The sequence below is a fragment of the Neopsephotus bourkii genome, unplaced genomic scaffold, assembly GCF_033783945.1.
Source record: "Neopsephotus bourkii isolate Nb327-2 ecotype Australia unplaced genomic scaffold, CSIRO-AGI_Nbou_v1 NB_845, whole genome shotgun sequence".
Taxonomy (NCBI): Eukaryota; Metazoa; Chordata; class Aves; order Psittaciformes; family Psittacidae; genus Neopsephotus; species Neopsephotus bourkii.
The window spans coordinates 65,735-91,838 of record NW_026901341.1 but is presented as its reverse complement, the minus strand read 5'-3'; the positions used below and the strand labels follow the sequence as shown (position 1 = coordinate 91,838).

The following is a 26,104-nucleotide window of genomic DNA, read 5'->3' as shown; positions in this document are numbered from 1 at the left end:
CACTGACTAGGCTGAGTGGTGCTGTCAGAACGTGCCAGCTATCTCTTGATCTTCTCAGATGCATCGTTACTCCTAAGAATCTGAAGCAGTGGCTGACCTAACATGCTATTTCTGCAGGAATAAGTTCTCCTTCAAGTGAGGAAACTTCTGTCTCCCAAGCGTTGAACTTAAGCGGATCTCTTCACACTCATTTCATTAGCACAAGCAAATATTCACTGTTAACATTAATTTACACTGTTAATATGGGCTACAGAGGCCACATGCTGAGCTCATTCTCAGATACAAGATGACATATGAAGAACATAAGGAAAACTTTAAAAACATTTCTTACTAACTGTGGTAATTTGAGACAGTATTTCCTACTGATGTCTGGAGGATTGCTCAGTGGGTTAGTTCAAGTAACCCTCTTCCTCTGAGAACATACTAAATATGAAGAAACAATGTTGTCAAACCATTAGCAGCTGACATTAGCTAAACTCCTCTCCTGTGTCTCATCAGCCCACAGTTCACACTGAATCTGTCACGCTGTAACAAAGTAGTTCTGGCAAATTGTGTTTTAAGACACAGTTATTCAAATATGCACTGACTAAACAGATAATGCAAATTCAAATGATGCACTGCCTAAAATGTTATTCAAATGAGGCACTGGCTAAGAAAGAGCATGTAGAGAGGCAGAAGCTGTTACCTGTGGGCAGAGAGGGAAAGGTATCCACAGAGCGAAAAAGCTCCTCACTGTTTTCAGAACTGTATGGAGGCAGAAAGCACTCTCCTAGGTCACAAACAGAGGGTAGGTCCAACACGCTGCTCTCCTCCGAGTGAGGATTTGGTGACACCTCTTTTCTTTCCATGGTCCCACTGCAGAGACACAAATGTGATTGAGCTGGGCTTTTAGAGCATGAAAATCTAAGAAGTCAACACAACTGATCTCCCATTTTTGCACTGCTTATGAGCCAAGATAAGCTGTTCTAGGATATCTATACTTCATTTAAGAAAATCAGAACAAGTTTAAAGATGTAATGAAAGAACACCACCAAAACCCATAGACAATAGGCCTAACCAGGATAACTAGCAGTCCACAACAAATCTGGCTTTCCTAGAGACTTCTCAGCAGTACAGATTCAGGCCCAAAACTAGAAAGCGATGAAGTATATTCCCCTCAGGGTATAGCACGTGTGCAGTTTAAAAGGAAACATGTTCTACAGGCTCCCTTTCCACTGATACTTCTAAAAACCGCAAGTTAAACCTATCCCTCCTGGCTCAGTTCATGAAGTTCATCACACTAGTAGAAGGAAAGAGCACGTTAAAACTTGGTACTCTCAGTCTCACATGGATGGCAAGGATTCATTCCCCAGTGTGGAGACACTAGGGCAGCTGTGTTGCATTCCCTGTGCACAGCACATTGGAAAACTCTGGTTGAAACCTCCCTACATCCCAACACCCTCTTCTTGAGCTCCCTCAACCAGTCCACCTATGAAGAAGGCAAGAACACACAGCTGAGCAGGCAGCAGGACAGGCCTGGTGCTACCCAGTTCCACATCAAGGGCCACAGTGGATAGGCAACTCTTTTGGAGAGGATGAAACGGAAGCACTCCAGGCCAGCAGCTTCAAGCACAGCTACACAAGTGTCTGGGGCAGGAGAGAAGCGAAAGGCAAAAACTTGACTGGGCAGGAACTCCCAGAATTAACGAACAGGAAGTAGGAATCCTCCGGCTGAACAATGATTAGTACTGACTCAGTAAGAGGGGGTCTCAAGGAGAGATGCAGAAGAGCTCCAAACACCCTGAGTTTCCATGTGAGGGGAAAAAACACGGACAGAACAAGAGTGTTTCTTGTGAAAAGTGAATTTCATTCCCAGCCCTTACAGAGACCCCAGGAGATTTTGTGCAAGTTTTTTCCTTCATCTGTTTTGTCTGCTTATATGCCATTAAAAATTAAAAAAAAAAAGCAAGTTGTGGCTATTTGTGCTGCCCCCTTCACCAGCTGTATCTTTCTGCAATTTTGGTAGAGTGACAGAACCAGACATAGTGGTTAGGAAATGGCTTGGACACTGCAGGCTCACATTAATCTCCTCTTCTGTAAAATGAAGAAGGCAACACACTTATCTCAGGGGTATTGTCAGTGAAGGATGTTACAGCCCCAAGGGCCAAGGAAATCCCTAGAAGGGATTAGTACTGAAAAATGAAGTAAATACCCCTTGTATATTACTCTTTTAACCCACCATTCTTTAGGTGCTTCTGTGTTGAGTAAACTTGCAGCTAAGACACAGCTCTGACCTTTGCAGATGATGGAATGACACTTGCTAATGAGCAGAGTGGAGATGTTGGCTGTGATAGGGAAGACACCAGCTGCCTTGCCTTGGAGGGACAAGCAAGATCCATGCATTCACAGAAAGTTTCCAGAACAAAATAAAGAGCGGGAGGTTAAAAATAAAACAAAGTACACAACCCTCTGCCCCCTAGAGTCACTGCAAAGGAAAGTTTCTCCTCCATTCCTCTTCATATCCTAAAACACAGATGATCCGTGCATAAGGAACGTAAGGAGAAAACAGTATTTGAGGAACGTTTCGTGATTTGTGGTACTTTTTAAGTACAAGAATATTTTAGAGAACAAAACTGCCTACTTCAGTTCTTGGCCTGTGAATAAAACCCACATCAAACACTCAACCAATCCTATCCAAGAGCAAGTAGAAGATTAAAGCAAGAGGAGCTCCTGGTGGGGTACCACAGCAACCTAAGGCCATCATTGCTATGGGCCACTGTTGTCCTACGCCAGCTGCCCATGCTGGCATCCTTCCTTGTAGTGCCACAATGGGACTAACAACATGTGCAGCCATGGACAATCAGGTTCTGATAAAAGAAACCACCCTTTTTTGAGGAGAATAAAAAGAAATCCCTTAGCTCAACTCCCTCCAATCCTCCTAAATCAAGCATACAGCAGCCCTAGACCCAAAACTGATGGTGAGATTTCCGTGGTGAGGATAAGTTAAGACTTTAGCTCAGCCCTCTTCCCTTCAGGCATAAGAAAGAGACACACCATTATCTCTGTGCCATACCTAGGAACAGTACCAACGCAGCAGCAGACCCCTTGGCCACAGTCCGGAAGCAAACAGTGTGTTACTCCTTCCTTCACGGTTTGTCAATCCCAGCTCACTGGAATGAAACAAACAGGTCAGTTACATGCTTTGTGTCAGCTGATCGGGCTGATGGATGGTGTGACCTTTCAAAGCACATATGCCAGCCGATGTCAACAGTCAGTCACCACATATACCACTGTTTGCTGGGTCTGGTACAGAGAAAATTATTTTCTAGGAATCAGCAAAGCACATCCAGTAATGCCCTTGAATCTTCTGACAGCAACCAAGACCTGGAAAGGGGCTTGTACACTCCAGAAATAAAGCCAAGACTTTCTTTGTAAGGAGGTGCCAGATGGGCTGTTTATTCAAAACCCATGAAGGAGAGAAGTGAATTACAGCTGGCATCCTTCCCTCCCTCTTGCGGAGGAGCAGGTATTTCCCCAACAGGTTTATCTAGCGGTGCTTTGACACCAACACCGATAGCTTGTGCTGCGTCAAACCTCAATCAGGAAATGAGCTTCAAAGAAGGCCACGTAACCCAGCATGTGGAGCAAACCACAGGCCCATGAAACCTAAATCCTGTTTCCCACCCTCTGCTATTACCTCATTATTTTCACTGAGCAATGAGGAAAAACATACTTTCGGGAGTATGGATTTTGTCAATCCCAGCTCACTGGAACTAGGAAAAGTACTGGAAAGGCACAGGAGGAAAAGCACAGGAGGAAAAAACACAGGAGGAAAAGTACTGGATTTTTCTCTGGGCCAGCCTCAACTGGTTGCACTGTGCTACTACTGGGAATTCCCAAATGCACGCTGCCTGTCCTTGGTGCAAACACAAGGCACAACATGAGATGTTTGATGGGCATGCTGGTGGGCACAAAGCGCTGGCCTTACCGGCTGCCCCTCTCAGCTGGCTTTGGGGCGTGCAGGAGAGGAGGTTTCTGTTCCTCCCAGTCACGTTTCCTTCCCCTTCCTGCAGGCAGAGACACACATTATTTCAACAAGCACTATTTGTACAGCCAGTTGCTTCACTGCTAAGGGAAACAAAAGGCAGCGCCCCTTCCCAGGCCTGGTGTGAGCCCCACAAGCCAGAGACCCCCTCTGCCTCAGCATGGATGCCACCCCCCCCCCCCACTTTCCGAGGAGCAAAGCAGTCTGCAGCACCCCACGGACATCAAAACATTGTGGAAAAGAATAAGGGGAACACCAAAAGCACGCAAAAGCTGCCCGGGCCGTGCCCCCACTGCTCTCCACTCGCTGCCGGAAGCCGAGCCCGGTGAAGCGTGCAGAGCCATCTTGGCTGCGGGCGGGCGAGCCCGGCTGGAGGGGCCCCGAGCACGGCACTGCGGGGCCGAAAAGGGTGTGGAACGGCGAAGCCCCGGCTGATACGGACCCAGCGACACCTCCCAGCAGCGGCCCCGGGTCGGCGACAGCGTCTGCGCGGGCAGCGGGTCCGCCCCTGGCGCGGCTGGACTGGGACGCGCTGGCGTATGGGGAGGAAGACAAGAGGGAGGAAAATACATAGAGAGAATGAGGTGGGGGGAAAGGAGGGGACATCTGAAAGCTGGTTCGTGTCAGTTTTTCCTCAGAACACGTTTAACTCAGGTGTAATTCTCTGAATTCAAAAGGAGAGGTTTTGGTACCACTGCCCCTCGCTTGGCGAGGTGGGGCAGCAGCCCACCTGGTGCCCGCAGGCAGGTTTTCGCTTCAGACCGCTCGTTTTACACCGTTGTGGTACATTTCCCAACCCGAGGCACAGCCTGGAAAAGCCCTGAGGAGTGGCGAGCATAGGGCTGCGCCAGTGTGTATGGGAAACACCATAGTGGGGACTGGGGCAAAACCAAACACCTCTCATCAGGACATAAACAGGTGGGTAGGCTGCGAGTCTTTCTTCTAGGGCTTAGAGCACATCTACAGTTCGTGTGGAGGTCAATGTGAGAGAGGAAATGTGAGGCTAGCCGTTAGCTGCTGCACACCAAAAGGGTGCCCATCCGTCCTCTCCCACGTGGCACCAAACAGTTGAAGAGGCAGCACACTGGGAGTACTGCAAACCCTGCTGGGGAATAGGATACAAGCCACACTGACCTCGGGATGTGCACATGGCTGCGGTGGCCATGACAGCGTGGTGACAAGGACACCAGCGGGACTTACAGGGGAGCAACACAGACATCCTGACCCTCTTAGTGGGGGCAGTGAGTGCTCCTGGACACACTCTGGATGCTTTCCCAGCAAAGAGAATGTATTGCAGTGCTGCCTGACAGAGCGTGCATGGCACAGCCAGTCATCCCAGGACACTGCTGCTGGCGGAGGTCAGGGAGCAGCCCCTTTTATTGTGTGGTCAGTAGTCGGGGAGGAACGCTGCTGGCCGGCCTGCCGGGGAGGAGTGCTGCCAGGGGAGAGCTTGGCTGCGCTTCTTGGCACGCATGCTGCCAGTGAGACCGGGAAGGACTTGGTAGTGTTTTCCGGGAGCTGTGGACTGTGAAGTTACTGGTGGCAAACCGATGTGTTTAGAGGGAAGTTGTTAAAAGGAAGGAAATAAATTTGAAGTCCCATGGCTGCCAACAGGGCTTTGTTTTTCTCCCAGGTGAACTGGCTCAAGCCCGGGGAAGGTTCCCACAGGGAAAAGTAGCCTTTGATTCTGCTTTTCAGGCACAGCAGTTGCAAGTCTGCCTTGTACTTGCAGCCTCCCTCAAGCCAGGCCTGCACTTTTGGGGTCACTGTGTAAGTAGGAATGCAAACCATGCTATTGCCTGGGCTGTAGCTAAACCCAGACACTGCTCTAATGCAGGGCTACCTCTTGCCATTCACTGTCTGTTCCTCTAGGGAGTGGGATGGCACCATTTTTATGAGTTGTAAGGCAGCACCCGAGTGCTTCATTTCCTTGCAGGGAGTGTTGCCTGGAGCTGAGCTAGGGAATGAAAACCATCAGCAGATCTCCTTTATTTAGCTGTGGGAGCACATGCAATATTACAGCATCCAGAAACCAGGCATCTATGTGGTTTCACTCCACTGGATAATCCCAAGTCTCTGCCATTAGAAAAGCTCTGGCAGTGGGGAACACCACTAGTAGGTATTGCTGGCTCCTAGAAAAGCAAAGAACTCCAGCAAGCAGAACTGTAAAGGAAGCCATAGTGCTTATTAACAAAGCTTACTTGCTTCTGATTGTCAGGTGGAAAACCAAATCTTTGACCTTAATCCTCATTTCCCTCCCTCACCAGAAGGGAGAGGTCCTGAAGTCTCTTGATAGAGCAGAGCACTCCCCTGGTCTCCTTGCCATTGTAAACCTACACTTTTTACCTTTATTCCTTATGGACTGCATTATCAGCCAAAAGATTACAATTGCCTACAGTATTATGGCAAGTCTGTAAGTGTGCACTATGCTCCTTCCTTTTATCAGTGTGTTAATGTTAGCACATGATAAACTACACCAGCAGCCATGTCTCAAGTTGGTTAAAGCATGAGAGCCAGGAAGCGCAGAATTAGCCCCCACACCTGACATTTACCAAAGACCAAACTACTGAGGGTGACACACGGGGAAAAGGAAATAACATTTTCTGACTATTGCAGCTCTGTCGCAATGTGAGTTTTCAGTGTTGACAGTCTCAGAGCCAGGTTCTTAAGCTGTACAGTTTCATGTCATTGAAGCTTATGTGTATCTGCTGACTTAGCCTCTTAAAAATTTCATACGTGACATGAAGAAAAAAAGTCTGTCTTCATAAAGAGCAGAATGAGCAAGTTCATGTCTTTCAAGTCCTTTCCCACTGTCACACCACAGGGGATTATTAACTCTGTCTACTCACTTCCTTCTTTCACAACAGCTAGGAGTGAATTTAGTACATAAAAACAGCAGAACAGCTGAATAGCTTCTATTCAGCAGGAAGTGCCCAGAGCGGAAGGGATGCTAAGGATACACAACAAACAAGGTTGATTTTCTCGCTGTCGAATTATACAAAGATTGTTCTGGTGTTTAACAGAAATTATGAAACCAAAGTTTGTAGTCTGTATAGTTAAGTGTTCTGAGCTCACTTCCTCACAATGAACTAGCCCTTTATTCTCAAAACTTATTTGCACATGGTTTACTTCCCAGCTGTAGAGACCGTTACTAAAATGGATGGAGGATCAGGCTGTACTGTATTCCCCTTCTGAAGTTCCCCTCAAGCCCTGCAGACAGTGCTTTAGTGGCTTTTCCTCTGAAAAGCCTCATTACCCCAGTAATGAGTGTTTTCAGGCTTGAGGCAAGCCAGGTCAAGAAAGAGTTCTTTGAACCCCTGAGATAAGGAACTGCAAGTGGCAGCTCATGTCCACTCCTTCCAGACCAGTGAGGTTTGCTGGTGGTTCTGCAGATAGAAAAGGGCACAGGAAGGCTGGAAGAAAAGCTCTTTTTCCATCACCCCATCACCTATAAGACACCTAGCATTCTCAAGTAACCTTTGCATCATCACCCTCCCTTCACCTACAGCTGTGTCCTCTGCATGCAAACCATCATACAGTGTGGAAAGTGCAGCTCAGCTGCAGAGACAAAAGATATAAAAGCTGTATTATGACATCAGGCACACAAGGGCCATCTTCAAGCTCCCTGGTCTAGGTGTATTATCCATCCTTATTCCTACCACAGCCAGACCTGGGTTAGCATACTTAGGGAAGTATACTGGCTTATCTGGGAAAAAAACCCAAACCATACCTGTGCAACACTGGAAAAAAAAAAGAAAGGTGTGGTTGCCCTAAAACTCACTGATTTATCTAGCTCTGTTACCTGGTCAGATGAAGGGTATTACCCGTCCCTCCAGATTTGATGCAGTTAAGTTTTCAGCACCCATAAAAAGACACTGTGTTTTATGTTTTTGCCACATCAAAGGCAAACATTCAAACCAGCAAACCTCTCTCAAAAGGGTCAGTTCCACTTACACTGAAATACCTCTCCTTGTCATTACCGTGTCCAGACAGTGATAACTGCACAGCTAATGTCTTGCAGAGTTTGGACTGACCTCTCACAGAGCACCTGCTGCTGATTCAGGTTCATAGTTAACGCCAAGATCAACATAGAATCATAGAATAGTTAGGGTTGGAAAGGAACTTAAGATCATCAAGTTCCAATCCCCCTGCTATGGGCAGGAACATCTCCCACTAAACCATATCACCCAAGGCCTCGTTCAGCCTGGCCTTGAACACTGCCAGGGATGGAGCATTCACAACCTCCCTTGGTCAACCCATTCCAGTGCCTCACCACCCTAACAGGAAAGAATTTCCTCCTTATACCTAATCTAAACTTCCCCTGTTTAAGTTTTAGCCCATTACCCCTTGTCCTACCACTACAGTCCCTACTGAACAGTCCCTCCCCAGCATGCCTTACAGCCCCCTTCAGATACTGGAAGGCTGCTATGAGGTCTCCACGCAGCCTTCTCTTCTCCAGGCTGAACAGCCCCAACTTTCTCAGCCTGTCTTCATACGGGAGGTGCTCCAGTCCCTTGATCATCCTCGTGGCCCTCCTCTGGACTTGTTCCAACAGTTCCATGTCTTTTTTATGTTGAGGACACCAGAACTGCACACAGTACTCCAAGTGAGGTCTCACGAGAGCAGAGTAAAGGGGCAGGATCACCTACCTCGACCTGCTGGTCATGCTCCTTTTGATGCAGCCCAGGATACGGTTGGCTTTCTGGGCTGCAAGCGCACACTGAAGCGGGCTCATGTTCATTTTCTCATCAACCAGCACCCCAAGTCCTTCTCCGCAGGGCTGCTCTGAATCTCTTCTCTGCCCAGCCTGTAGCTGTGCCTGGGATTGCTCCGCCCCAGGTGTAGGACCTTGCATTTGTTATGGTTAAACTTCATGAGGTTGGCATCAGCCCACCTCACAAGTGTGTCAAGGTCCCTCTGGATGGCATTCCTTCCCTCCAGCATATCAACCGAACCACACAGCTTGGTGTCATCGGCAAACTCGCTGAGGGCGCACTCAATCCCACTGTCCATGTCAGCGACAAAGATGTTGAACAAGACCGGTCCCAACACTGATCCCTGAGGGACACCACTCGTTACTGGTCTCCAGCCGGACATTGAGCCATTGACCACAACTCTTTGTGTGTGGCCCTCCAGCCAGTTCTTTATCCACTGAGTGGTCCATCCATCAAATTGATGTCTCTCCAATTTAGAGACAAGTGTGTCATGTGGGACAGTGTTGAACGCTTTACAGAAATCCAGGTATATGACATCAACTGCTCTACCGCTGTCCATCAGTTCTGTAGCCCCATCATAGAAGGCCACCAAATTGGTCAGGCAGGATTTCCCCTTAGTGAAGCCATGCTGGCTGTCACCAAGCACCTTGTTGATTTTCATGTGCCTTATAAACTATCCTACTTGTCTTTCTCATGCATAGTCAAGTAAGCATCTACCAAGATACCCCAGCCCCATAAACTGCACTTTGGTGACTGTACTTCTCTTCAAGATAGGTTAAGTTTACAAACACAAGCAGTCATCTGCATTACAGAAAGTAATGCACATGGTGAGCCATGCATCTGAAAAATTCTTGGCCTTATCTGCCCTGGCTGTAAGACGAGTCATGCTTTTTGCTTCCTCCTTCAGTACTAGGAGTTTAAGCCTTTAAGCTTGCTGCAATCAACACCCTAAAATACAGGAGGTTTCAAACACCACATGCCAGTAAATTGACTTTTGTTTTTCCCCTCCCATGAATCTGTTGCTATGAGTGTGCCAGCAGTATCTGACTTTTTAAGGTGCCACTTCTAAACTCAACATGAAATCATGGGAGCCAATTCATGTATTAACCATGTCTTGGAATTCAGTGATTTCAGGATAAACTTATTCTCTCTTCAAAAAGTAGTTTTCTGTGGCAGGGCCTTGAAAATGTGAATGTTGGGAATTTTCCAGTACAAGCAGGAGCCAAATTTTTTTTTTCCTTACAATCGTGTACCAAATCCTGTCTGTCTTCTTTGAGAGCTTGTGCTGGAATGGACAGAGAGTCATGGCTCCTACCCCTCTGAGTGATATTACCTCTCTTCTTTTTTGGGCTACCCACTTTGCATCTGCTGCTGCTTGAATCCACTTTGAAGGAATGTTTTTTAGGCTGGTAACACTATTATTCTTGTTCTGCTTAGGCTTTTAGCACAGTGGATGCAGCCATAGGGTTTCGTGAGGCCTCATTTCCTTCCTACAAAGAGCCTTTCTGCATCACCACTCCCTAACCATAAAACAAAAGCATTTCGTGACTCAAGGAAAGACACAAAGCCCCTGCTACTAGTGAAAGATTTAAGCCAGGTGTTGAAGTTCTAGTTGTATTATTCATGGCCTCCAATTGCTATAGAGACCCTATCCTGTAATACCTTTTAGAGCAGGAAGAGCCGGGCAGCTTCCAGGGCTGGCACGTAACCCCTGCTGCTCACCTGCTTTTCCACTCCCAGTGCTGACACAGCTTGGAAGAAGTAAGATAAAAGCTTTCAACTTGGGCTGAGGCAGGAAAACCCTACAAGACCTCTGCCCTGCTGGAGCATGATTTCATACACCGTGTTGCTGACTCATTGGAAATGGCCTTGAATTACTTGTGCAAAGCATCAGACTAAGACTGCCCGAGGCTCTGCTTATGAACAAATACAGAAAAGACCCTGCCCTATGGCCTAAGACTTATTTATTGCCTAAAAGCAAAGATACATTGCAGATAGAGTGCTGTTCTTTGTCCTTTGTCTCCAGCTGTAAGCTCCTTAACTGCTCTTCAGGAGAGCTCCCTCCCTAATCTGTTATTTTTAGATGAGCTATTTTTAAGAGACTGCTTGATGCTTACTTGGAGCTTTTTGATACTCACATTTCTCAGCACTGAATGCTGTTTTACTTGCAGTTATGTTGAACCACTCTACTGTCTGGATCACAGACAGAGTTTGGCCCAGACAGGCATGGGAACAGAGACCTCTAACTAAAAATAAAGGAAAATCAAAGGTGCTGTGACTCAGTCACTAGCTTACGTTACTCTGAGAACAGAGCCTATTCCCTGGTGGAAACCTCTTTTTCCAAGGGTGCAAATCTTGGTTTCCAATCTGCAAATCCTGCCCTCTCAGCGCTTTTTGAACTAGGGTGCAGTGGATAGAATTTGGCACATACCTCAGGGCTACATTACGCTGACAGGCAGATTTCAACTGTAACTTCAAACTTTCAACTTTCCCCCATAAAAAGCAGGGGAGGAAGGAGGACCCTTTTTTCCCCTCACAAACCCTCTCCCTGACATTTGCTTATGGAAATTTCACAACTGGAGTGACCTACTGGACCAGCGTCACCAACTTGCAGCACCAGCCACCTCTTCTCAGCATCACACAAGCCTCTTGCACTGACTTTCCCTCCTGTCCCCACTGCCAGTTCTCATCACTCCCAATGCAGATCATGGATAGCTGTACAAGAACTTGCAGGGGGCTCCTTGGCTCCACACAGCCTTTCCTCTGCATGGGCACCTCTCCTGCACCCTGGCCAAGCTCATACAGCAAAGCTTCGATGAAGCTTGGTTAACTACAGTGCTTCGCTCCTCAGCCTGGGAAATTTCTGCACTCCTTCTTTATACAAAAAAGGAAACAGAAACGTGCCCAGACATGGATACCATTGTGTTTTTAGTAAGTATCACCTGATTGGGAATGAAGGAGTTTGTCACCTTTCCTTCACCCCAGGAGGGCATCTCAAGTCCTCTGTAACTCAGGCTTGCATGTTGTTTTGCTGATGATTCCTATTAGCTGGCACTAGGTCCTTGACCCCAAACAACAACAGGTCCAACATGTGTTAATGTGTTACCACTTTTTTTTCCAGTCATTTTGGAGGAAAAAATACCAGAGCCATGAGCACAGCCTGATGATACGTGAGAATCCTGAGCTGGCTGTGGCTCTCTGCTTTGACCAGCTTTTCTAAACCAAGGGAGGGCAGCTCCAGGATCTGGAAAGCCACAGCTCCTCTCAAGTAATGAGCACTGCCTGGGGTATTTGTGCTTAGAGGCATCAGAAACAATTGGGAAGAAGGGTATGTGTGCCTGCTACTCAGCTACCTGAGCAAAGAAAATCCCCGTGTGTTCATGAAATACTGTCTTCTTGTTACAAGCTGTCAAAATCCTATCAGGCTACGTCCTACCAATTTTTCCTCCTAATGGAGACAGCAGTGCTGGATGTCAAGCATTCAGATTCACACAAACCTCCTTTATAGGTGGAGAAAACAGTAGCCTTCTTCCTCTTCTGCATTACGATTCTGCCTGAAGTTACACAGGCACCAAACCACACTGCCACTCACTGCAGCTTGGCACTGCAAGTCTATCATTCTCCAAGACAGAACATCAAAGCCCACTGTTTTCAAATCTCATGTTGACTTATCTGACAAGAAATGCTGTATTTTTGGAATGCAGACATTTTGGAAGAAAGTTTGCAGCTTTTCAAATGGGTTTTAGAGTCAATGAAATTATATATATGATTCATATGTATACAAGCTGACAAAGGTAAGCTTAGCAGCTTTTTGCTAATCATCTCAAGGAACAACAGTATACAGCAGGGCTTCTGGTGCATGATGATAGCATTAATAATGAATCTTTGTAAGAAAAACGTTATTGCCCAACCACGCCAAAAAGAAAACCAAAAAAGGTTTGGTTATACCATGGAAGCTCCAGCTGGTCCTGTTCTTCTGACCCAGGTTACTCAGGGCTCAGCATCAGAGGGCAGGTAGTGCTCATCACAATTTCTCCTGCAGCTCTGGAAGATTCAAGCCATGAGTTCATTCTGAAAAGCAGTACCAGTCAGGCAAGCAAGCCAAGAGTTTGTAGTGTAATTTGAAGACCAACAAGAAACTAACCAGTAACTTAAGAGACTGAAGTAACTTGTACTTCAGTTGCCTCCAATTCACTGCTGAAGCTTTTATTTAAACTGGGCGTAGGGTTTTCATATTTTTAATGCAAAAAGTAAGGGATGGAATGGTTTCCATACAGTATCCATTTTTACTTTTGTACCGTGGTTTTTTCTTACTTCAGCTAATGTACCTTTCTTTCTTCCTTTATTCTGTGGTGGAAAGTACTTGTGTACTTCTCTAGCTGGAGTTTTGGTACACACACAGCAGCGCAAGTCACTCAAAGCTGTGTGAAGTCAACCAGTTCCTACTATGGCCCCATGAAAGTCTATGATTTTCTTTCTGGTGTCACAATCTTGTTCAGAAAGCAAGGCAGCCCCTCACCTAGTGCATTAAGTGGTTGTGCTTACTACAACAAAACTGTCACAGCCAAACCATGCACATCTGTAGCTTAGAAGTGCCAACTTTTTACCTCCATTTGACCTTTTATACCAGAAATTAGAGCAATGGTAAATTTAACATTTTGGTGGGATCTGTCACTGAGTCTAAGGAACAGATACTCCACCATCAACAATGCTGTACTGCAGTAACTCAGTCACTTCAGGTAGGCAGGACTGTTCAGTTGGTGGGTACCACACAGGGACATAGGGGATTAGGCACCAGAACCGGGTCTCCACAGAACTGTAATTTCCATGACTCACATCATTATTTAGTAGCAATGTGCCATCTGGGGAACCTGGAGTTACTACGTAACAGCAACTTCCCATAGATCAAAAAGAAATCTTGTCAGTTTAGAGCACAATGTGTTTCATTTAATAGGAATTAAAACAGCTACATGAACCCTAACTATTCTATGAATCTATAGATTCTTGCAAGACCATTGCTCTGGCAATGGTATCTTCTCTTCCTCCATTTCCCCCCCTCCCTTCCAGTCCTCATCCACCAATTTCTGAGGAAGAGGGTAGCATTAGCAAAGCAGGTTTTGTTTCCTTTTCAATACCCTCATTATTCTTTCAGAAAGCCCTTTCATTTCTTGGATGAAGCAAGAAAATATTTAGATCCTTAGGGTAACAAAAGTGCAAAGCCACATGAAGCTGAGAAAGGCTGGGGAGGGAGAGAAGTTCAATATAATGAAAGTTCTGCTGCAAGTTTTTGGGTTTGCATGAAAGTAATTCCACTTTCCACTTCCCTCATAAACATCATGTCTCATGATGCTTCCCTCCCACACTGAAACTGCATTGGCATTTGCTTAGCAGTTTCCTGGCAATAATACAAGTTTCCATAGCAAAGGATGTTAAATGAGACTGTAATCACAAACTCGAGGAACTATTAAGGACTGAAAGGCAACTAAATCAGACACGAAGCAGCACAAAAATGCAAAATATCCTTGGAATATCCTTGCTGGGAACTCCCTATTAGTACTGAGAGATGGTGGGAAAAATACTCCCTTTAGAAATCCTGCCCTAAGTAGAGCATCCAGAAGCCTATGAGGCACAGTTGAAAATGCCAGACTAGATTTGAAGTTCAAAACTGTGACTGGATCAGAAGAGATGCTGTGTATCGATGTAAATATCAAATCCATATAAATCTTATGAAAACTTACGATAAAACTTAAAAAGCTGTGAGGCTTCCCCTGCAGAGCTTTAAGTGGAGCACTAAAACCATTGCCCATTGGAGCCCGAGCTGGCATCGGCTGGCATGATTCATGGGCTTCAGTATAAAGAAGGCTACAGAAACAAATGAAAGCTCTATTTACAACTGTTAATGCCCCTTAAAGGGCTTCTGTGTAAGAGACCCCCGCCTGTATTAGTAGAAGCTCATCACTCAAAGCGAAGTTTAACCCTAATAGCAACAGTGAGAAGATATTCCCTCCACAGGAAGATAAAAAATGGTCATGCCTCCTTGAGTGCCCCAGTGATTTTCAATCAAAACTGGCAAGGGGGAGAAAAAAACCTAAACTTAGCTTTTAAATTATTTTCAACAAGTAGCAGGTCTAATGCTTCTTGGTGCGTGGGATCTCTCACTGAAAGCTACTGTGAAGTGTATACACCTTTCCTGCATTTGTACTGCAGGGCTGATGCTAAGTCTCTGTGCCGTTCATGCTTAGCACAGGAGGGAAGTTTCAATCTTAAGGAATTAAAGGTCTGAAGAGACCATGGGGATGGTCCCAGTGGGATCACAGGGGTAATGGTAACAAGAGATGCTGGCAGACACCTCCACATTTGTCTCCAGCACCAGGTCCAAGCCCAGGATTCCATGAGATTGCTGCATTCACATCTGCATCTCAGCCCCCTCCATCATCGTCCCTGGGCTGTTGGGTGCTATTTCACAGCTGGCTGCCACCAAAACCAGCAGCCTCGCCCTGTTCCTTGCACCCACTGCAGCCTCACCCTGTTCCTTGCACCCACCTCACCCCAAGATCCTTGGTTGAGCCAGTTCAGCATGCAGGACCACCAGCCTGGCTTTTCTCCCCATACAGCCCGTAAGTTTTGTGCCAGTAAACCATCTCTGTACTGTAGAGCACTAGAGGTAGCACACAGGTTAGGGGTGGCAGAACCAGCTTTAGGAAAAGATGTTTGGCACTGGAGCACCACTTGATCACCTCCAGCAGGAAAAAAGATCATAAAGACTGCTGAAGGCAACAAAAACCACCAAACCAGTCACCTTGGGTTCAACTGCAACAGCCAAATCTTTGAGATAGGTTGCTAAATTGTCACAGGTAGGGCAAACCCTAGAGCAAGAAACAGAGTACAGCCAAATCTGCCCCTTCTGCCATAAAATGGCCAGGGACTGCATGCTGAAGCAACAGAGGTCCAAAACAGGCCACCTGCCCCTGGTGACAAGCAGTGATGCCTGCTTCAGAAGATACACAGCTACTATGGGCCAATGAGTGAGCAAAGGATGGACTTCCACAGTCCAAAAGCTGGTGCCAGCAAATCCCTTGCACTGAAGGCTGTGCATTGATCCCTATGGCTGCCTAGATTCGCCCTTCCCACCTGGGGTACAATCGGAGGAACAAAAATTCAGCATGCAGAGATTGCTTTTTTTTTTTTTTGTTCTTGTCATCTAGCACTCTCAGCAAGAAAAATATTACCTCATTCAGGACAAGCATGAATACTAATTCATTAATTTGAGACTTTATAGCAGCTAATGGTACATTTAAGTGTCCCTGAAGCAAGTGAAGTGCAGTGAATTTTTACATTAGCACATAATAACAGTCACCCACCCAGATCCCTTGGGTAACTACAAAATGCAGGATTCACCTGAATTTTCTCCTTGAAAATACATTACTGTGTTGTGTAAAGCCTTTAAAATTACAGATAAGGTTCCCTCTCCCCAGAACCAAAGACTAGCATATAGCTGCCTCCCAGTCATGCTTCTGCAGTGCTCCAATTCTTTCCTCTGAGGCTTAGCACACTTGGAATTATGTTACACCCTCTTCCCCCTTAAAAAAAGAGTAAAATGACAAATTGTTCACATGGTCTCTTGCTCATTAGGCTTTTAGGTTGTACACGCTGTCTTATTTCAAATATGATTCAAGACAGTCATTTTGCTCTCCTGCCAAGAAATAACTGATGACTGATGCATTATACTGAATGTCAGAGACCAGCAATCCATAATGATATAATAGCTATTTTTCAAAATGCATTTGAAAACACATTTTTGGGGGGACAAAATTAAGCCCAGAATAGGCTCTAAATAATATGCTGCCTACCTCCAGGGATGGCATTCCATTTCTGGAGGTAATGCAACTCCTGAATTATTGCAGTCATTAGCCTTGACTAGCCATAGAAGTTAATATGTTACATGTTAGCATAAACTTTAAGGAGGAACATGTGCATAAGTACTGGACAGGCTTGGATAAGATACGGACAGGCAGGGCATGGGTCATGCTATTTGCTTTAACCACACTTTCACATTGATTTTTCACTAGCACAGAAGGCAAGGTCATGGATACTCTTTAGCTCTTCCATGGCCCCTCAGAAGCGGGCAAACATCTCGTGTGTCCTCTCATAGCTCCAGTGTATCCCATGCCGCAAGGGGTGTTTTCAGAGCACAGAACTGTCCTTGCAGCTGCCCCATGTCTAGAGGAAGACCAGAAGTAGCTTGCTAGTAGAACAGCATGCAAGCTGCCTGGGAGCCAGCTGGTAATCTGCTGACGTCTGTGTTCTTTCCTCCCTCTCCACGGGCTTATCAGAGTTGGCAGTCACAAACCCACAGGCTCTGTCCTAGGTCTTCCCACAGCACATGCCAACAGGCAAGACTGTCCTATGAGTATCTGGCTGGAAGGCACCTCTGAAGTCTCTATTCCATCCTGCTTCTCAGAAGAGGACAACTACCAGTGCTAAATCAGGTCAGCTGCAGCTTTGTCCAGCAGATACCTGAACCCCTTCCAAGGATGGAGTTTCTCTCAACTCCTCTGGGAATCTGTCCCAGGGCTACACACCTTCACCATGAGGAAACTTTTCCCCAGGATTCAACCTGAACCTCCCAAGCCACAATTTGTGACCTTTTCTTTGTGTTACACCATCTGCCACCACCAAGAAGAGTTTGGCTCTGACATTTTACAACTGCTTTTCAAGGGGTTGGATGCTACTATTACATTGTCCTTTTGCCTCATGATCATGCCAGGACTTTGTTGCTGGCACCAAAGATGGGACATTCTTCACAAAGGAGGTCACCAACATCCTGCTGGATACTTGCAGGCACTTGGCACCTTTGAGCTGGAGTCACCAGTATTTGCAAACAAGCCATGTAGGATCCATGCAAGTGGGCGTGTGTAGACAGAGCCAAGCCATCACGTGCCTTGAGTCAGGGTGCCAAGGGCAAGATCCTCTGCCAGGAATCTTTTAGCAGCTGCTTATTCAGTTCCCCTACCCTCATGGTGAGGAGGGGTGGGAGACAGTATTTCTTTGAGCTAGGAAGTTCACCAAGCACCACCATGTAAACAAAAAATACAAACCCTGTAACACAGGCAAGAGGCATCACTGAATGATATCTTTTTCGAGGACCCCATTAGCTCAGCCACACCCACAGCAATCTTGTGCAAGAATATGCTGAAGGAGACTGTTGTGGAGCTAAGGCTAAACAAGCATCATAGGGCAAAGGTCCAGTGTTTGGGAAGTACTCATGGAAGAATGGGGGCAGAGCATTGCTTCCTTTATGGGCATGGACACTACCACTCAGTACTCCCCAGTTTTAGTGACAGAGCTCATGGTGTGCCCTTCTTGAGAGGGGAGGACGAGTGTGCAAAGTGTGCAGGCAGGAACTGAGAGGAAAGATGGGATGGGCAAGGTCAGACATCATCCATGGAGAAGAGGTCTCAGCAGCATGCTTACCTACCTGGCAGGTGAGAGGCGTCTTGTTTTGAGGGTGGTTGCCATAGAAAATCTTCCTCAAAAAATGAATGTACCCATCAGGACTATGCCTTAGTTTCCATAACGCAGACACGTTACTTTCTCAGAGGGCAGCCAACAGCAATCAGAACAATTAGTATTACCTTTTAGACATGGCTGGAGCATAATGTCCCACGTGACTTTTAATCCTGCTTAGTGCTGTGCTTTTGACTTTCAGCCTGGGAACAGTGCTGATAACACTGATGTTTTTAGCTACTGCTCAGATGTTTAGTCTGACCAAGGACTTTCTGAGTCTCATGCTCTGCCAGGGAGGAGGGGAAGCTGGGAGGAAGCAGACAGGACACCTGACCCAAACTAGCCAGAGGTATTTCATACCACAGCACATCATGCCCAGGATGTAGAACTAGGAGCAGTTACCCAGAAGGGCTAGGGCACTGCAGGGTTGGACTAGGTATTGATCGGTGCTCGGTGGGGATGGCTATTATTGGTCAGCGGGTGGTATTGTATTCACTTCCCTTGTTATTTCCTTTATCATGATTATCATTGGTGGTACCAGTAGTGATTTGTGTTATACCTTAGTTACTAAACTGTTCTTATCTTAACCCCTGGGAGTTGCATTCTTTTGATTCTCCTTCCCATCCCTCCAGGACCGGGGTGGGGGGGGGAGGGAGAAAAGTGGGGGTGTGTGAGATACTGCATGGCTAACTTGACAATGGTTTAAACCAGGACAAGTAGTAAAGCAGGTAACCAAAGATGGGCAGCTTACCTTCCCTACCACCCAGGACTCAGCACCTAAGTCCTTCACCCTCTTATTTGAGAGCCATTAGGCCCTTATTCAGGAGAAATTCCCAGCAGCAAGAAGCCAAAGCCTCTCCCAAGCCCAAGGCTATTTACAAACACTGAGCAACTCCTTAAGAAAGCTGTATGTAACTCTTCCCCCTCCTCTTGTAGAAACCTGCCTCCTATACCCAAATCAGGTGCTAAAGACAAGGCCACAATTAATTAACCCTTTCCAACCTTGGTGTTCTTTGAATGCCAACTGAAAATATGCCTTATTTACATGTTCAGCAGAAAAAGGAGAAAAGAGATATTTGGTGTATCCTCGACAAAAAGGGGGTTTAATAGGATTCAGAAAAGTCTAAACAGATTTCCCACCTAGAATTGGGCTGCACTTTAGGGAGAAGTCAGATCCCAAGGGTGTTTAATTCCTGCCTCTCAGAAAGGAGTTGCCTCAGGCTTCCAACAAAACCTTAGGCTGTGATTTGCAAAGATGAAATTTTGTATGTTGATTCTTACTGTGAAGTGACCTAAAAAAGACTGTGAGGCTCCACTAGTAGAGTGTATAAACCACCACTTATCTATGGAATGGTCTAAACAAGGATGTGATGCTCAACTGCCAGATAATGGTTTGTTTCAATGGTTCAGTGATCTGCAGTGATTCAAAGAGAGCTGCTTGCCTGGTGAGTAAACGTCTCACAAAATCTGGGTATAGTATCTGACTCCCAACCACCCTGAACAGTTTTTGAAAAGGAAGAGATTATTCTTACAAGACTGCAACTAACCTGACAACACTCATTTTAAAATCATGTCTTTCTGTGCCCTTCCAGCTGCAAGAATCCCAATTGCACTCTGGCAGCTAAGAGGAAGATGATGTAATGATGAGGAATGGGTGAAGAATTGGATGCTTTGACTGCACTACTGTGACCTCCGTAAAGTCATTTCATGTCCTTATGCCTCAGATTCCTGCTTGTGAAATGGGAGTGAACTAAAACCTCCTTTCTCTTCCAGTGTGGTTATTCTGTGTGTTCAGATGGCCAACTTTTCAAGACACGGATAGTGCCAAGCAAAACACAGCCCACGAAAAACAGTAAGGCAACAATCAATGTCCTGCATTCATTGGCATCAGTTTGCAAAAGTGATGTGGTGGTTATTAATAGCTATAGGCCCACACCAAGAATCAGAGGTCCCTGGTTTTAACAGGTGAGGATAAATCTGCTTTTCCATGAAGAACTTACAGATGATCAGTGAGATGTCATCTTTTATTTCCTAAACAAACAAAAAGATTAAATACGATCCTGAAGTGTCTTATTTTCAATAATGGGAACATAAATCAAAGCAAAAGGTATTAATCTAAGACATATATGATTAAACAGATCTGGGAGGAACAAAAGGAAGAAACCCAAAAATAGTTACAGTCTTGTTAAATAAATAATGGGTTGTCATCAGGATACTTCTGTAAACCCAGCACATTTTCCACAAGGTGCAAAATACTGCCCCCAGGACTACAGTTCTTGGAAGTAACACTAGCAAAGATACTGAGCTCTGTTCCCACATGCTGGGCACTGGCTCAGTCCCACTACATGGTTCAGCTGGACTGGTGCTACTCAGATCTGCCTCCCCACTATGCAGCAGAGCCCTTGCCACCCATCACATTTCCCGAGCTGAGCTCAGCTGTAAACCAGGTCCTTGTTTTGAGCAAGAAGGATCTTTTCCTCTCTAACTCTGGTGTGTTCATGGAGAAGGAATTATGTCTGACTTGGAAATTGCTTCCTTATTTCTTGTGTGTTCACTAATTTCTTCTAGGTTGCTAATTTAAGTGCTGTGGATCACATGGGAGGACTCGTTATGCAACCGGTAATATAGAGGCTAAAAGATCCATAACTGGCTGATGTCAACTTCCCCAGTATTTCCATTTAAGCAACACTTTAAACTAGGCCAGAACATTAATTAACTTCTGTATGAAATCGCTCCTCAACCCATCCAGTCTCCCATTGGTCAGTTAATTAAAATCAGCACCAATATTAGCCTGCAACTTTGCGGCAAAAAAATCTCCTGGTAATTATACTTTGGGGTAATAAAGTAATTATGGGCTACTATTTCTTTATGCTCAGCTGCTCTCCTGTAGCTAAAATCTCCTCTGTCCTGCTTGGGTTTCCTGAAGGTAACTGAGTCACAGGAACATGTGCCTTGGCTTCACCCTTTGCTGTATGTCTGCTTGACAAATCTTTGTTGAAAGTAATCTCCTTAAAACTGAGGTTAGTGTCTTCCAGCTTTTTTATTGGCGACTGATACAGCTGAATGTGGCAAAGTTTGAGTTCATGTTTGCAGTGAAATGGGTTTTGCATTCATGCAGCAGCAGGGGAGATTCATCTATCTTTACTTACCATGCCAACAGTGTAGGATCCCTGGGCTAAGTAAGCTGAGCAGATTTTCAGTCAGTGGAAGGCAACAAGCATGGCTGACTTGCTGCATATTACATCCTATGGGAATCTCCTAAACAATTCAGAATAACCTTGTTTTAGAAACCCTGTCTGCTCCCTTGATGAGGAGGGGAGGGTAAAGTTGATGCTTGACTGTAGATGAATATTCTGTGCAGTGGAACAAATCTTACCCTCAAAAGAATCCCTTTCTTCCTGGGTAAAATGATATTTGTGCTCTTGTTATCCCTGGGAGATGTGTGGCAAGATCACTGCCTGTCTGAGGGTCTTTATGCCTGTGAGATATAAAATACCTATGTGGCTTCAGGAAACTGTAAGGGATATTCTTGGTCTAGGAAAGAGTCATGACTTCCCCGAATACATAAAAAGACAATATTTATAATTAGTGGCTTGAACTGCACTGACCTGTGTCTGGCAGCTTCAATTCTTCTCCTGAAGTTGGTCAGCCAGGCTGCCACTCCTTCCTTAATCAGCAAGGATGAGAAGAAAATCAGCTGGCAGCTGTTTCCCAGGGACAGAGACCTTGCTTTTTGAAGTCACCCATCACAACAAGAAAATCTGTGTATAAATATAGCTGCCTTTGTTTTGTATGGTGGGAAAATAGAAAAGCTATTGCTGAGGTTATGTCTATGGACTTAAATTTGGCATCTGAACCCCTTCCACAGCTTTGAAAAAACCTAAGAAAATACAAGATCTTATCACGATTTTAGATGTTAACTGCCTGCAGCTAACTCCAAAGAGGTGTAGACAGACAATAAAAGCAAACAAAGGCTTTGGGGTTTGCTGGTTTTGTCTTGCTGCTGTGTTATGTCCCTCCTCCCCGTAAACTTTATCCTCTTCAGTGTCTATTTCCTCATGCACTATGTATATCTGACTTCAAGCCCTGGTAACTAGCTATGCAAATAAACAGATGAGCTGAATTGTTTGCTGGGAAAAGATCTCTGCTGTAGCTGTGGTTTCGTTCAGTTTGGAAATTGTGCAGACCACTCTGGAAACTGCATCAGAAAGCAATTACTTCCAGCAACACAGCCCTGTAGCAAGGCTTGAATAAGGCAGCACAAATGTCTGATGCTGATTCTGGTCCATGTTAGAAGCAAGAGGGAGTTTTGCCAGTGAGCTCAATGATAACAGGACTGAGGTTTTGATGAAAATCAACAGAATTGTTTAATTCACTATGAGATGTTGAGTATTCCTCAAAGTGGTCTTTCCCAAGTTTTCAGTATCAGGACAGTTGAGTTTCCAGCTCAGGACAAGAGGAGTCTATAGTGCTTTTTAAAAACCTGTCCCTGACCCATTTTTGTTATCTGGCACATAACTTCACAGACCTTTTCTTGATCAGCTTCCAGAAACCAAGGCATGGTTTCTCATGAGGATTGCTGGCCACCCACTGCCAGCTCCTCTTCAGGTGTGTCTAAATGCTTATCACTGACCAATATCATGCCAAGTTAACACCCACTGGATCTCACCAGTGTTGACTTAGCAACTTCTATGCAGCAATACTTAGGGAAGAATCTGCTTCCTGTTTTGGGACAGGTGCATACCACTCAACTGGCAAAGAAGTGCTGATGCTTTAAAAGGGTGACAATAAAATGGCACTTATTTCCTGATTGATGAATTTAAAAGGTGAAAAAGCTATTTCATGCTTTGGATGTATGGGGAAGAACTGAAGAGATCAAACAAGAGAACTGCCAAGATAGTAAACTTAGAACACCATGGCAAGCAGATAAATTGAATTTGGGATTAAAAGGACAAATGTTTTGGAGGTTCTTCCCTAGCTGGCCATCAGCACAGTTTCCCTGTAGCTAAAGGAACACTTGCCCACGTTGCACCAGAAAATTCGTGGCATTTGAAGGTGTGCAGTACTAACTAGACACTTGAGTGAAAGAACCAAGCACCATTTTCACAGTTTTACTTGTATACCTGTTACTGTCAGTATCCAAAGGAATATGCATTTATGCAGCAGCTCTGGGATTGACTGCCACAAATTTGCAAGCAACTCCTATGTTTTTGTCTTTGCTAAGCCTTTCCCACTGGTAACTGAAGTCCTAATGCTAACATTTATCTTCCTTCTTCTTCCTTCTCTCTAGAGAAAATCGCTGGCAGTTTTTATGACAGATTGTATAAATAGAATCTCCTTAAGCAGAGAGGAGATTATATTTATAAACCATATTCTAAAAGAGCAGTCTCTTAGGAAAATCTGTGAACTTGAAGAATATTCTATCTGTGCTCTTTGGTCTTCCCTTATCAGCCAGCCTTCATACCCTATACTTCCTTTGCTGTTCTTATCCAAGATACTATTGTTGTTATGTTAGATAACTTAGAATGGCAAAATACACTGTAGCATTTTCTCTGGGAAAATAATAGTTTTGTCTATTCATTGCAATACGAATATGATTAAAGACAAATATAGCTCCTTCCAAACTCTCAGCTCTCCCAAACTCTTCACCTGTTTCCCAACTTTATCTGCCTTTGTGCAAGACTTGATCACACCACAAGAAAGAAAAGACACAAAGATTAGACACTTCAGAAGGAAAAAACACAATTACAAAACACTGATTATCCCAGTACTTGTTCTTTTAACACAATAGTTGCAAGGCAGTGGCTGATGTGAACAATGATAATTACTTCCTCTTGCCTTTTGAATACAGGCAGTTGCAGTAAAAGCAGTACTTTACTGTTCATAAAGCAATTCATGTTTATCTGTGTGCCTGCTGAGATATGAAGCACTCAAACATCAGAAAATAGATTTAAGATCTAAAAAGAAATGCATTGTTTTGCTTTTCTAAATTAATCACCAATAACATGGCTTATGCTAGTGTTAAATTTAGAGACAGCCATTTCTTGTATCCTGGAAAAGACATGATACCTGCTTTTCCAGAGGCAGCCCATCCTTGTGGTGTCTGAGCCACATTCTGAAATAAATTCCTTTATCTTTGCCAGAAGATACTACTTCTGAATTAATTCCTCTACCTCTTCAGAACCACTACACCCCTCCAAGTCACTGCATAAAAGGTGACAGCTGGTGGAGCAGAGCTCCATATCTCCTGCATGTTCTCACTTCCTAAACACATTCCCTGCTGGCATTGTGGGCACAAATGGGGACAAAGACTGCTCCTCTAACTTAATGAACCCGCTGGGAGTTTTCTTCTGCAAAGGGAAACCTGCACCAGCCAACTCTTGGGATCACACAATCACAGAGGGGTTGAGGTGAGAAGGGACCTCTGGAAGTCATCTGGGCCCAACCCCTACTCAGGCAGGGCCACCTAGAACTGGTTGCCCAGGACAATGTCCAGCCATTGCCCAGCACAGATGAAGAAGAGCTGCTTTAAGCTGTATAAACATTGGAGAGAGCCCCAGGTGCCAAATAATCTGCACATTTCAGTTTAATAACCTTAATTTCCTTTCCCTTTCAACATCTTTAGATGATCTTAAGGTCCTTTCCAACCCTGACTATTCTGTGATTCTATGACCTTCACTTGTGAAGCTGCTGTCCTTTTGGCTGGGGTTGGCTCCCAGTGAGGTGTGTGGCACAGTACGTCCACAGCAGATACCCGAGAGGGAAGAGGAGAAAAAAACAGGCAGCACGACAGGTGACAGAACCAAAGGCTTTGCTCCCAGTGTGTGCAACTTATCGATGTGAGGTACATGGGGCTCAAGATGAACCCTTGTATTTTTCCACTGGAACAGGGCAAACCCCAGCATCAAAGGAATATATTTACCTGACAGTTGTGCACCACAACACCTTATGGTACTATGCACTTGACACCAGCTGTCTACAGTATTGATCAAATTATTTGAAACTGCTGATGGAAAAGTTGTGACTTCTCTCCTTAAACTGGTTCCTGAATAATAGGTTTAGAAGATACTTTATGGGTTTAGGCTTTCTGACAGGTAAGTTACGCACTCACGGCAGGACTCCCTCAGAGAAGAGGGCTGCGGCACTATCCCTAGCACTCTTCCTCAGAAAATTTAGGAAAGCAGATAAATGGCTCCACGTTTTGATGTCCTGTGTGTCACTGTTCTTCCCCTTTCCAATACAGTGTCAGCTCTGCTTGAGTATTAAGGAGGTATTGCTCTGCTTGAGTATTACGGAGGGAGGGTACCTGTGGATAAACACCCCCCTATGTGAACAAACATAGGCCATGGAGTGGTGTGACCCTCCTGGAAATTGTTGCTGCTTAGGAATGAAGACCCTGGATTCAGCAAAACACGTGCTAAACTTGAAGTTCGTGAGCACTTACATTGGCCTTGCAGGTTTTGCTGACCTGAGGCGAGGACAGGGTCCTTTACCCCATGACAACTGCAGGTAATGTCTCCACGATGTTCCCAAACCATGTCCTCCAAGAAAGAGGAATTCAATGTGGAAGTCACTACTAGAACTCTCAGGATGGGAGCCCACAGCATTAAAGTCTAAACTAAAGCATGCTGAAGTCAACACATACTCCTTGATGAATACAAATGCTAGGTCAGGCCTTTAGCACATAACTAATCACTTTCTGAGTTGGAGACAGCTGCATGGAGTACTTGTAGGGGACTACATCGGAAAAAATAACAGAAAAGCCCATACTACCCAGTTAATAATTTGTTCACATGAATAATCCTCCATTGTGCAAACAACGCTATCAAACAGGAGGATTACAATCCAGTAAAGGGCT

At 45.2% G+C, this 26,104-nt stretch overlaps 1 protein-coding gene across 2 annotated transcripts in view; it reads right to left on the bottom strand.

Annotated features, from left to right (window-relative positions):
- SHLD1 (shieldin complex subunit 1) overlaps positions 1-26,104 on the bottom strand; it is a 75,781-nt gene that overhangs the window by 39,815 nt on the left and 9,862 nt on the right. Inside the window, exons 1-3 of one of the 2 annotated variants that reach the window (XM_061356143.1) lie at positions 4,467-4,631; positions 3,968-4,046; positions 686-855 (exon numbers count right to left, since the gene is read on the bottom strand). In XM_061356143.1, the coding sequence (XP_061212127.1) occupies positions 686-855; positions 3,968-4,046; positions 4,467-4,596 (379 nt within the window). In that variant the 5' untranslated portion in view covers positions 4,597-4,631. Of the gene's footprint in view, positions 1-685; positions 856-3,967; positions 4,047-4,466; positions 4,632-26,104 lie in introns of those variants that run through there. The other variant, XM_061356144.1, reaches the window with a different exon arrangement.